The 13,223-nt window shown below is 43.8% G+C and overlaps 1 protein-coding gene across 2 annotated transcripts; it reads right to left on the bottom strand.

Annotated features, from left to right (window-relative positions):
* On the bottom strand, positions 1 to 13,083 carry PSME3IP1 (proteasome activator subunit 3 interacting protein 1). Of its 2 annotated transcripts, XM_068203040.1 has the most exons (8): positions 12,960 to 13,083; positions 9,838 to 9,983; positions 9,562 to 9,660; positions 7,613 to 7,739; positions 3,889 to 4,017; positions 1,847 to 1,911; positions 1,688 to 1,731; positions 1 to 743 (listed from the first exon to the last, which is right to left on the bottom strand). In XM_068203040.1, exons 2-8 carry the CDS (start codon positions 9,965 to 9,967, stop codon positions 501 to 503), a joined length of 837 nt encoding a protein of 278 aa, XP_068059141.1. In that variant the 5' UTR covers positions 9,968 to 9,983; positions 12,960 to 13,083; the 3' UTR covers positions 1 to 500. The 2 variants fall into 2 exon arrangements, with proteins under 2 accessions (XP_068059141.1, XP_068059142.1); XM_068203041.1 differs by lacking the exon at positions 1,688 to 1,731 and having other exon boundaries at positions 12,960 to 13,080.
* Positions 13,084 to 13,223: the final 140 nt, after the last annotated feature.

Below are 13,223 nucleotides of genomic sequence, written 5' to 3'. Positions count from 1 at the left end.
TTCAGAACGTCTTTAATCATGTAACACTAAAACTTCTTTACAGTGTCATGGCAATCTACACTTCACCATCTGCTCAAATTTGGTTCTGCCCCCATTTTTCAAATACAGAATAAAAATGACATTTTAAAACAGAACACATGGCTGCTTCTACAAGACTTCACTGCTTCAAGTGATTATTTTTTGCCTTGTTAGTCTTGTATAAACTTCTTAAATCAACATAATTCTTTCCATAAGAATTGTAAAAGATAAAGCTCTCTCCTCCATACCCTCAGACCTTTATGACACGGTTAAGTGTGCCTTCTGCTTTAGGATGGCAGCTTTTCTTCCAGGCTCAGTATGCACCCCAGAAATGGAAAGTTGGGGGTGGTGGGGGAGGGGGAAATAATGAGTTACTTTAGCAGTATCTGAGAGTATTAAAGTTGAGAGGTTAGCTAGAAAGATTATATTTGGGGCAGAAGGATGCAACAAGCATCCATCAGGGCTTTGGAAGATATTCTGCACTACATTACACACGGAGGGATTTTGTTATGGACCATCAAAGAAACTGTTGCCACGAAAGACAGAAGAGACAATCTTCCCAGTGGAATTGATGGTGCCTTCGCTGTCCGAGCTGGACTCGGAGTCGCTGCTCCCCGAGTAGGCGCCCAGGCCAGGCAGGATCCCAATGCACACGGCTGCTGAGGGACAGTGCACTGTGGAGCCTCCCACTGAGCTGCTCCCCAGGGGAACACAGGAGGGTTTTTCTGGAAGAGAGAAACCTCAGTCAAAAACCAGAGTGCAGGAAAGGGCTTTCAGTCAGTCCAGGAACCACCACGTGTCACTCACCTGCTTTTCCCACATAAGCAGGGGATGATTTCAGGATTTAATTAAAGCATAAGGCAGCTTTATGCTGTAATAAAACCATTCTGACAGGAAGGATTTGCTACCTCAGGGGATTTTTTTCTTCTCTCTGCTGGCATTACAGATTTTTTTATTCTAAAGTTGTCAGTTTGATACTTGTCAAGTACCAAACCCACTAAATAAGAATAAATGGCTCTGCTTTGAGTAATTGAGTATTTTTTTTGCAATATAACAGCACCGTTGAGAAAAAGTTTTATTCCATCGTTCTGCTAGTCAACATCTCCCATCTTCCATGGCTAATTAATTATTTCTGCTGTTCTGAAAGTTTACTGAACAGAAGGAGATTCAGGAAATGCCTTGGGTTGTTGTTACACAACTGCAGCTCACCCGATTTGTGTCAGAGTATCTTGACAGCAAGTCAATTGCAGCCCTGACAGCTAAAGCTGAAACACAACTTAATTTTTCTTCTAGTTCCCCACAATTTTCTGAAACAAATTGATTTCAGGATGGACTGAATCAATTCAGAGCATAAAGCTGAAGTGGATATATACAAGTACATGCAATGCTGCTGTGAAGAGGAAGGGGATCATCTGTTCTCCATGTCTCCTGCCCACAGAACAAGCATTAGGCTTGAAATACACCTAAGGACAATTCCATTAGTTACCAGGTTAAACTCTTTCAGATTAATAAACTCTCAAAGGAAGGTGGACAGTCTCTATATGTGTAGACTTAAGAGCTCCTTAGACAAACATCTGTCAGGACTGGTTTGGGCAGGGGACATCCTGATAACCTGCAGAGGTTCCCTGCTGCCCTATTTTCCATGAAGGCTGTCAGCACCCACACTTACCATTTCTACTGCTTTAAAAGAGAACGTGCCAACCAAAGTCTGTGCTGTCTTGCCCAGTGAAGGAACAGAAAAGCAAAGCCTCTATTGAGATTTAACCCCAACTCAGCTGCTGTTCAGTGACAGACACACAGCTTCACCCCTGCAGAAGTTGGGACATACCTGGATTCTTTTCCTCGTGGTCAGTGTCTAGTTTCAACCTCTTGACACTGTTACCACCATCTGAACTGTGGAAAAAATAACAGAGTGTCTTGTTCTTCAACTGCAACCACTGAATTACTGTGAAATCATTGTTACATCTTTGCCTCAAATGCTACAGCAGATGCCAGCAGGGTCCCCTGATGACCATCACCACTTCAACTGCCATTAACTGAGGCTCCTTGGGGAACATGCAGGATCCAAGGAAGCACCAACACCTACACTACAAGTATCCCTTGTTAACCTGGGAAAGGAACACACCTCTTAGAGTTCAAGTCAAACCCCTTGCACAGCAGCCTAGAGCTGCCTATTCAGCAGAATGTGCTCCACAGGAGACTGGGAATAACCACCTGAGCTTCAGACACCCACGTGGCCACAGCCTTGCACATGTGGATGATTACCACACTTGCTGGTGCCAACATCCATGGCTTTTCCCTTGCAGGTCATCCTTCCTCTCCTTCAAGCACCTAGAGAGCCTGTTCTAAAACATCTAGAAATCTTGCACCCAGTAAGCTCAGACAGTCTTACAGCAATTGACAGAGCTGCAGTGTCCACAAAGGTCCTTTCTGGGTCCAAAGTGGCACTGGAAGAAAGGAGCATGACTTGGACTTCTGACTCTTCAGAGCTTCTGTAGGTCTCCCCTGTCATTGCTGAGATTTCCATCCCCCCCCTCCACTCCTGCATGTTCCCAATGCTAAGGCATCCACATAAACAAATGCCTCCCGGATTCAGCAGTGAGGAACTGATGAAGCATCAGCATTATTATGCATTAACTCTTTTCTGTCCCTATCAGAACATGCAGTACAGATGAAAGGTTATTCTGTGCAAAGAGCTTTTAATAGTAATACATCCTTTACAGGAAATTACAAAGCAGATGTTGAGCTCACACTACACTTACTTTGGACCACTTTGCAATAAAAGATAAGATGGCAAAAATAGAAGACTGCAAAGCAAGTCTGCAATGGCACTGACATGTCAGTTAAGATGCTGTCTTTAAACAGATGCCATCTGCAGACTTTAGAAGTACCATTAAGCACATGCCAGCTCCTTTCCTACATCCTACTGGGTTAAGTACTATTAGTTACAAGACAAAAACAACATTATTGGCTGCTTGTTATCAGCTCAGGGTTTTTTCTTTTCTGCCTTCCCAAAACCCAAATTATCACCCAACCCCACAGACATTATGTGGTGGAAGTGCTTACTTCAGTTTTCAGACATGCAATTAACTGCTGTACTGGGAGCTAAACATCACCCTACAAGATAAGCTTCTAAAATAATCTCACATTCCCTGAGACAATTCTAACACACTGCATTTTGAGATGTCAGTAATCATCTTGAGTATTAGATGATTCATCTGAGGGAAATAAGTCTGGTCCCACATGCCTGGTTTCTCCATAACCTGTAGTACACCAGCAGCTGTGTTTGCAGGCCAAGATCAAAGCAGCAAGCACATCACAAACCCAGCTGTCACCTCCCTGGGATGGAAAGGGTGTTGATGTATCAGTGTAAATCCCTGAGGAACACAGGAAGTTCCTCTGATATCCTTAGAACCAAACTGGCACACAAAGCTCCTCTCTTGTAACCTTGTCCCCCCCATACTGTCCCCAGCAGCAATTAAAACAATCCATTTTAAACACAGGTAAAATTGGCTGATATATTAGGCAACCTGAATGAAATTGCATTCGTGAGGTGACTCTGATATCTACAAACAGAGACATAAAATAGATTCCCTTAAACCCCAAGCAGGATTGCCCAAGCCTGGCACTCTAAAATGAAGATCCTACCCACTTGCTTTACACACACTTATCTATTTGATGTGCTTCATGTTTTTTCCCACAGTTTGTGAGAGCCTATAGAAACAAGACTGGTCTTTTCTTATACCTTCCCCCTTTTTTCTTTAGGGCTAAGGTTTACACCTCGCTCTCTGGAGGCAGTTTTGGCCTGTCTCCCTTTACACTGCTAACTGGGTTCCGTTCCTCATGAATTTATAGAAGTGTGAAACTAACCTTCTGTGTTTCACAGCTCCTGCCAACAGCTTTGCCTGAGAAAATTTGTTCTTGTTTTCCACTGACTTCATGGGCAATTTCTTCTCAGTTTCCTTCTTTGGGTCCATACTGACTCCCACTTTAGTGAGAGTGCTGTGAATTAAGGGTTAAGGATCAGCTGGGAAGGAATGGGGAGAACAGACATTTCCTCCCTGATATATTTAGCCAGCTCTGCTGACAGCAGTGACCGAAGTTCATTCACATATTGTATCAAAATAAACTTATTTGTAATGACATTGAGCTGGTAGCCTCAGCCAGAAGAGAAGATACTTTGCCCTCTGGGGTTGGAGCTCTCTCTGGTATCAGGACCAGCTCTCTCTGTGAGGATGTCCAGGCAGCAGCCTGGGAGCTGCTGTTCTGAAGCCAGAAAGGTGTAACACAAAACACCCAGCACCCATGAACATAACCACCATCCTGCCTTTTCCTAAAGGCCTTAGAAAAGCAAAAAGGTCAGGCTGGACCAAAACAAACAAACCAAAAAGGCAATGCAATACTTCCCCTTCTATGGGCATCAACACATTTGTAATTCAAATTTGCTGCTCCACGCTCTAATCCTTACCAGAAAAGCTATGTAGCAATATATGCACTCACTTGCACTCCTCAAACCCTCTTTTTGATGAGCCCAGCAGATTTCAGTCAAACAAGACAGAACAGTTCCAGTTTTTGGGTTTGGTCTTTAGCACTCTACCTTTTCAGCTCATCTCTCTGTAAGGACCACAAAGATTCTGCTGCTGGTCTGAGCACCAATCCCAAGAGAAAGGGGACATTGATTAAGGGGAACTGCAGTCCAAGATTCACCCAAAAAATACTGCAACTGCTCAGAAAAGCTAAGTAGATTAAAACAGTGTTAGCAAGGTGGAATGCAGCTGAAACCTATAAGGAGGTGGACAAGCTTAAGCAGGTTCTCAGATGGGATAAGAAGGAGCAGGGTCTGTTTATTAGGGCACACTCTGCACACACGGAACACATCTCCTTGTGATGAAGAGAAATCTGTCAAAGACCCTCTTTGTAGATGAGGTGCCAGGAAAGTCACACAAAATTCTGCAAAAATTTCAACTGCACAGGCAAAGGCAAATTAATTTCGTTTAAACGCATGTTTATAAACTCAAACCTCATGTTCTAAGAGTTTCTCCTGTGACTATAATTCCACAAGCTGGAGTTTCACAGATGCCCCAGTCACTGCAGACATATATTGGATAGTGAATTTCACGTTGATGGCCCATATATTTGAAGCCATAGCTTTTTTGCCCCACTGAACATCTGAAAATTTTAAAAAATTACAATTTGCTTTGAAGTGACACTCAGTCTCCAATCACTTTACAGACAGGAATATTCAGATGCCATTTATTATTTGATTTTCCTAAGGATACAGCAGTAACCTAGACTGTTCCTTACTTCAACCAAAAGTCTTCTCAGCCCAAACCACTGTTCAATTTTATCTATTTTTGAGATGGCACAGGAGTGCCATCCTGTGGCTGTCTGAAGTCATCTGAGAGCTCCTTGTGCTGAACATGATTTGATGTTGCCACACGATTCTTCCACACACTGCAGTGTTCAACTGCCACATTTAGGTCCATTACCTTGTTATATTCTAAGCCTGACTGAGGAACTCAAAAACTTTTCTTTTAAAAGATACCAAACTACAGGCTTTTAGCTTTCATCCAGGATGGCATTCTCCTAAAACTCCTCAACTAGAAAGGCACAGCACATTTTTAGTAGGTATTTTATACATCCTGCTGTCATTAGCAAATGTAATGCTATAGCCAGCCAAGAAGTGTTCCCTCTCAGGAAGACAACATTAGAAACAAACGTCTCAATCTTAAATATCAACTGCACTAAACAAGCTGCCCTTCAGTAAAGCCAGCTTCTTGGAGGGGGGACTGCTCCTACATTTAGATAGCAGTAAAGACAAGCTGATCCTGCTCTCAAACACTTCTTGGAAATGGCTTTTAAAATAATTGTAAATCTTTATCTCAACAGGGGGGTCTGGATAGGGTAAGGAACAAACAAACCTAGTCGTTCATGCAGGAGAAAGAAAAATTCCTATTCATCCATGCATATGAATTTCTTGTGCTCAGGAGTACCTTAAAATATTCCAAGGCATATTTATCCTGAGGATGTATAATTTTGTGATTGTTCAACCTGAAAAATTAAGGAAAAAAAATCTCTGTACTTGAATATTGACACAGTTTTTACCATTAAATTAATGCCTCTGGGTAGCTTAAATTAAAAGCTATACCAGGAAAAACTCCATCAGCAATAAGTTTAATTTTTACAGTAAGACTTCAGATTCAGAGCCACCAATATTACTAAGAGTGCAAAGACTGAGGTAAGATGGTCTGTACATCTTGATCAGGCTGTTCAGGGATCTGTGTGTTATGTGGCTAATTCAAGGCAACTTAAGATTCCCTCAGGGCTGGTATGGTTCACCCCAGATGTATGTGACATAACAAGAGCTGTCAGCTGCTCCCACAGCACAGTCTCACACTGCACAACCCTGGATCAGCCAGCCCCACGAGCAACCATCACCAAAACTAAATATATCCATGAATATCCCATGAATAGATCCAGCAAACCAAGAAAATACTCCAAATCCATCAGCTAACTGCAGCCTATTTCTGAAGTTTAAAAAATGCATCAGGATTGCTTTTTCATAAACACACTCCTGAGCTAATTGAGATTTTCTTCACAGGACACATGCTCCAAATTTTAAATTATTGACTAACACAAGGTAAGACCAATCTCTGTAGTACCAGAATTATTCAATTTTATGTGCTGACTGGTTTTGGTCACCTCCTTGTATTCACAAACTCTTTCATCTATACTAAAGCTTCCCTGAAAACATGTGTTTTGTTTACCTGTAACTCAAAAGCAATCTAGACAAGGAAACCATCAGATTCTGCATAGGTTCACTAAACCTCAAAAAAGCAACACTTTGCTTAGCACAGTAATTCTCAAATCATTCCAACCTCCCTTGACTGGCACTAATTAGAGAGGAAAAACATCCTATATGATTTTCCAGCATATCTACAAGAAAATTAGGCAAATTTAACAGCAAAGCCAAACTGTCCTGCTCTTAATCCTGCCTACAAGCGTGTACTACCCAAAGGAGTCAAGACTCCATGGGCACTGACTTCCCAGAAGAAAATCAGCACATCTGCACAGATGTATTTAATTTCTCATCCTGCAGGTATCAGCAAAGGAGAAAGTACCTGATACTCCAAGAATAATAACAGAGAGAGCAATCCACACATTATTTCAAGCAGGTATGTTAAAATCAGGCAATATACAGTTAAAAAAAAAACTGTGTAATTTTCCATACGACAAAAGCAAGAGATTAGAAATGATACACTGGTTTTTCTTTATGTTCTCTTTTAAGATATGGTATTTCATGACCTCAGTAATAGAAAAAATCAAACCCTAAAAAACCCCCACAAAAAACCCCAACCAAACCCCGAAACAATGCAGAGGGGAGAAGGAAAGGAAAGTATTAAAGAAGTGGGAGTTGAGGGGGGACTATCAAACATTGCAGCTATCAGAACTACAATGAAGCCATTAAACTTTGAAAGTGTATCACTGTACACATTCTGTAAAGCAGCTTTATAAAAAGAATGTCAACTGACAGAACAACCTACAGCCCACTCTTACCCTCCTCTAGGTAACCACCAGCCATTTTAGTGCAAAGGATATTCTGTATTCATTTAGTTCTTTCAGCTCTTCTTCCCTTCGCTGCTTTTCTAGTAGCTCTTGCTGCCGAGAAACCTCATCAAGAAAATGTGTCTCATCTTCGTCTAAGCCTCTTACCATATTTTCTGAATAAAGAAAGAAGAAATTTGTTGGTTTCAGACACCAAGTCTGTCTCCTCTGAATGTTCTTAAACCAACCAATAACTAAAAAAAAAGCACACCACTTCTTCCCTCGAAAATCTTGCCTCAAAAGAGGAAGTACATTTTCTTAGAGCAAACAATTCCTACCTAATTAGTTCTAACAACCTGTTCAAAAATTGAAAAAAGTAGAAACAAGACAACTCCTAATTTCCAAATAAAAACAAATTCTTTCTAAACATGCTACCCTACTTTAAGCAAAGTACATGCTAGTGCAGCAGGAAGGTCTTTTATTTCCTGTTCTGCAAATGTTCAGTGCCTCTTGAGCAAATGATTTCATTAGAATGACAATAAACAGTGTGTTTTAGGAAGACCAAACCTTGCTGTTTGCAGTCCTCATCAGAAATCTTAGCCTAAACACCACCTTTAGTCTTCACTAAAGCTTAATTCCATAGAAGGATTTTTAGGCTTTTACATGAAGTCACCATATTTTTAATCTTCAGCCCACATAGGCAAGCCCTAGTCACTTTGAGGGCAAACTAGGAAATCCATTTATACTAATAATTGGCAAGCTTGTGTGTGACAGAAAAGCTCTGGAAATCAATGATTATTTGAGGTTACTTTATAAAAGCCAATCCCTGCTCCTTCCAACTCACGCAGAGCTCATTCATAAATCTTGAAACAGTAACTTGTAGCACTCACTACTACTGCTGAGGACCCCTTCAGAGAGCAAAAGTAGTGAAACTCAGGACATTTTTTGAAGCAAGTGACATGAATTAATCTCATTTTCTGCCTGACTCATCTGCAAACTAAGAGGAGCAGCCACTGAGGTCCTTTGAGCTGAGGTTTTATTGAGGTTCCCTCTCAGGCACTCTGCAGCAGTTTTGCTCTCCAGGTTAGCTGGTATCTGATATTCTGCTGTGGCTGCATTAAAAGCAGAGGTGGGTTTACTTCTCAGGGCTACTTCCCATTCCAGTACTTGGCTTACCAAAGCAAAGGTGCTGCAGATCTAATATAACTGGCCAAGAAAACTATTCACTTAGACAGTTATTAGAAGCCCTTCCTATTCAGGCTGACAGTCAATTTTTGGGTGGCTCCTTCAGCAAGAACTGCTTAGTCATGTTACCAAAAACTACTGGGATCAAAAGTCTGCTGAAGTTTACTGGAAACTCTCTAGGTGGAAAGAATCCTGTAGGTCCAGCTGGAGACTTTAATGCACGAATGCCGCTATCTGTACTTGCCACTTTTCAAAGGGCTTTTCTATAAAACCAGAAATTCAAACATTTCATTTGAAGAGTCAAACATCTACTTCTAAAGAACCAAACCACGTAAGCTTACTTCTTCCAAATCATAATCTTAACTCTCAAATCATTTTTAGTCAAATAATTATGGCTTGGAAATGTAATAGCTGCTCTAACAGGATTTCTTTAATTAATTCAAGCATGTGTTAAAGCATGAGTTCAAGAGTCACAAAACCACAATACTTTTCCACTTCTCTGTGGACTGCTATCAAGTTTGTTTGGGATTTTTTTGGGGTTTTTTATTTTATATGCAATATAAGCTCACTAACACTTTACAGGCATGCAGCTTGATAACTGCTAACACCTTTTGAGTTTTGCACGTGTGCAGTGCTGCCCCAGTGTCCAGAACATGTTCCTTTAAAAATCCAGGATTTCAATAATGCTCTCCGGAAGCCTTTGCTTCCCTCTCAGAGAGGGAAACAAAACACACAAGATATATCCTTTACTCAGAAGTCGTGCACAGCTGCTGCATACAACACATGCAGTTTGCTGCTGCTGCTGCTGCTTACTGAATTTAAATTGCTCCTCAAACTCCTGCTGCTTCTTTTCTCTCTGTTCCTGGAGCCTTTCATACAACGACCGTGGGTCATATGCCTCCTCTGGGCATTCTGAAAGGAATAAATCAGGAAGGGAGACCACGTTAGAAACACTACACCGCCAACAGTTTTCAGTTCCTTCATGTAAAAACCATTTCACTTATAGAATATAAAAAGCCATCACTTTTAATTTCTATTTTCCACAAAAATGAAAAATTCTCGGATCTTTTCCCGGTAGTTAGCCCATACCTTTGGGGTCCTCAGGTTTTCGGACCTTTTCCCACTCCTCTTGCCTTCTCTTTCGTCGCTCCTCTAGCTCTGCTTCAGACACAAACCTCTTGTTAATCACCAGGTCAGCAGTGCCATCTCCCCCTTCCATTGTGGAATAGTGTCTCCTGAAAACACAACATGCAAAACATCAGGAGGCTGATTATGCTTTTCAGTGAGTGAAACATGATTAAATATCCTGAAAAACAGACCCGCTGCCCCTACAATAACTTCAGTTCTCTAAAGAGCACTGCACAGGAAGCACTGACTGAGACACAAACTCACTGCATAACTGCTAAGACTAATAAGCATCATCTATTACTCCTTCTTTACTCTTTTTTTCATAATTAGGTCTTTCCTGCTAGTTGTCTGCCTCAGGCCGTTTTTTTGAAAGTCATGTTCTAATGGATTTACTTTGCTTAAGTAAATATTTTTTAAAAATAAAATTAAACACCCTCACCTACACTCTCATCCTTTTATTTCTGTTCCTCCACATCTGTTCTGAAGAGAGATAAAGTGATGGCAAAGCATTAAAACCAAGTTCTTTTTGTGCAAGCTGTGAGAATTTGAGAAAGCTTGCCTATTTTCAGTTGTTGAGTGCATGCATTTAGAAGTGATTAACAGAGATTTCAGCAATTACCAGCTGTTCTGGTTTTGGCTGGGACAGAGCTAAACTTCTTAGTAGCTGGTACAGCTCTGCGGTTTGAGCTTGGTGTGACAACAACAGTGATAACACCCTTGCAGTTTTAGCCTAAGTCAAGGACTCCCCACTGTCAGCTCGGCCAGCGAGGAGCTACGTGAGAGGCTGTGAGGGAGCATGGCCAGGACAGCTGTCCTGAACTGGCCAAAGGGATATTCCATGGAACCATGGCCACAGAACACTGTGCCCAGCATATCAACTGGGGGGATCTGGCTGGGAGGTCAACAGCTGAGTGAGAGGGGGAATTCCCCATGGCTAAAACAGAGCTGGGGTTAGAAAATGAGCAGCACTTCCCCTGGAGAGAGCACAGCCCCTTCCCACACAGGGCAGCCACCCTCTGCTTCAAGATTTCAGTACCAGGTGCAGGGTGGAGATGCTCCCAGTAGTCAACCTAACAAGGAAACTCATGGTCTTGAGACCTGAAAGCCCAGGATGGAACAAACTGCTTCTGTGAGTCCTAGGTGTCTCCTTCCAGAATTTTTCTGCCAGCTCCATGCTACACCACGAAAACCTAATCCCTGTTTTTGTTTCAAGCCTGTACTTCAAAACTGTACCCAGAAGTACAACATCAGCACAACACACAGAGCTGTTCCTTTAAAGACATGTCAACATAACTTTTTTCTGCTTCATTATCTCCCTGGTATAACTGCAGCAAGTTAAGGACTGCCCACAGTTCTGCCAAGCACTGCTCATTTGGGATCTCACCCTGGCTGCATTTCAGTACAGAAGAGATCCCAGAACAGTTACTCTTCCAAGGAGGAAGGGATGTAGTAACCCAAGTGAGGGAAGAAACCTGTTTATCATCCTTCCTTCACACCACAAGGAATCAGTCCTGCAGGAAGTCCTGAAATCCTTACAAAAACTGATACTTTTAGGGGTATTGCTTGTAACAAAAATGAAAAAACTGAGGTCTCAGGAGAAATCTAGGTTAGAGCACTGGGCAAATATTTACTACAGCAGGATGCATTCTTAAGGTTAGTATGACTAAAAGAAGTTAAGACAAAAGAATTCTCTTTAGAGCTGGGGACAGGAAGGACAGATCCAGGGCTGGTGATTTTCTCTTTTATAACCTTTCCTTTCTTTCTTTTTTAATATCCAACAAAAAAATCCACCCTAAGATCCTAAGTCCACTTTCCAGAAAGCATGAAACACTTGCTCTTTGAGTGTAATTTCTGAAGGTGGTTCAAGCTGGAAACCTACAGAGAAGATAAAAATTGAATCTCACAGCTGAATACAAGTCCCGATCCCAAGGCCAGCTTTCCTATCCAAGTGCTACATAAACAACATAAATTGTTTCTCCACTTGCGTCACCTCAACCTATACATTTAGAGAGGAAACAAAAGGTTCCAATACAATGGTGACAGAAAGTAATAAAAGCAAACAGAGAGAAAGGGATTCTGCAAGAACACAGCATCCTCCGGGGACTACAGCCTTCGGCAGCAAACCACCTGGATCAGTCAGTTCACTCAGACAATATACATGAAGTGGATTAAGGTTTAATTACGGCCCGAGATGCAGCAATGGTGCTCCCAACACCAGTCTGAAAACCGGTGTCTGACACTGACAACCCCATCTTGGGGAAAAGAGATGAGGGGTGGAAAACCCCCATCAAGCAGCATCAGATCAAAGTTCACTTGCACTTATAAAGTTTGCTAATCTTGCTGTATTCTTTGCCCTCTCCCATCTGAAGCTATCACACACAAACCAGACCCAACAAGAAACATGCACTTGGCAACTTTTCCCTAATTTATCTGTGTTTTCGTCTGGTGACTGTATTCTAGGGCTACGCTGCCACCGCAAATGACAAAAGTTTGTCAGAGTCGTAAACCACATGCTTTTCTAACACCAGATGGTAACACCCCCAGCATCAAAAAACCTCCCAGAGTTCACAGCCACCGCTTAGGCTGGAACAGATGCAGAGCAGCGACGGTGCCCTGGGTACCCGAGTGCAGCTTCCAAGAGATCCAGCGCTCTTTAAGTAACAAAGACCACTTACCTACCCGTTTCATCAACCCACCGCTGATCACAGTCGGGCAGCGCTCCCCGCACCACATCAAGCGAGGCGCTGCGAGCCGAGCCCGCAGCCGGAGGGGATCAATCGGCCCCACCGGCCTGAAACGGCCCCGGGCCCCGCTTCCTGCGCGGCCGCGGGACCTCGGTGCGGGGAACCCTCCCGGGCGTGCGGGGCTCCAGCTGCTCCGAGCCCTCACTGCGACCGCCTCTCCCCACCTTGCCTCCAGCCCCTCGTCCCGGGAGCGGCCGCCGGCCCGCCGCGCTCGCGGGGCCCAGGCCCGGCCCTCTTCACCCCAGCGCCCGAAGGGCTCGGCGGCCCGGCCGCGGCCGCTATCCCGCCCCCAGGCGCTTGCTCCGGCCCCACCGGCCCGGGCCCGCCCCCGGCACGTACCGCGGCCCCTCACAGCGAGCGGCACGGCCGGGCCCGCAGCGCCGCCATTGACCCCGCTCCCCTCCGCCGGCCGCCCCGCCCCTTCCGCCCGCCGCGGCCAACCGAGCGAGCCCTTCCTTCGGCGGCCCCGCCCCCGCGGCAGCCAATCCCCGCCGCTCTTACGGCGGGCAGAGCCGCGCGCGGAGCGGGCGGGGGTTGGCTGGCGGGATGACGTCACGGAGGCTCCGCGCCGCGATTGGGCGAAGCACGGGGCGGGGGCGGGGC

This window comes from Anomalospiza imberbis, chromosome 12 (genome assembly GCF_031753505.1).
Source record: "Anomalospiza imberbis isolate Cuckoo-Finch-1a 21T00152 chromosome 12, ASM3175350v1, whole genome shotgun sequence".
In the NCBI taxonomy this organism is placed as follows: Eukaryota; Metazoa; Chordata; class Aves; order Passeriformes; family Viduidae; genus Anomalospiza; species Anomalospiza imberbis.
This window is presented reverse-complemented; position numbering and strand designations above follow the sequence as displayed.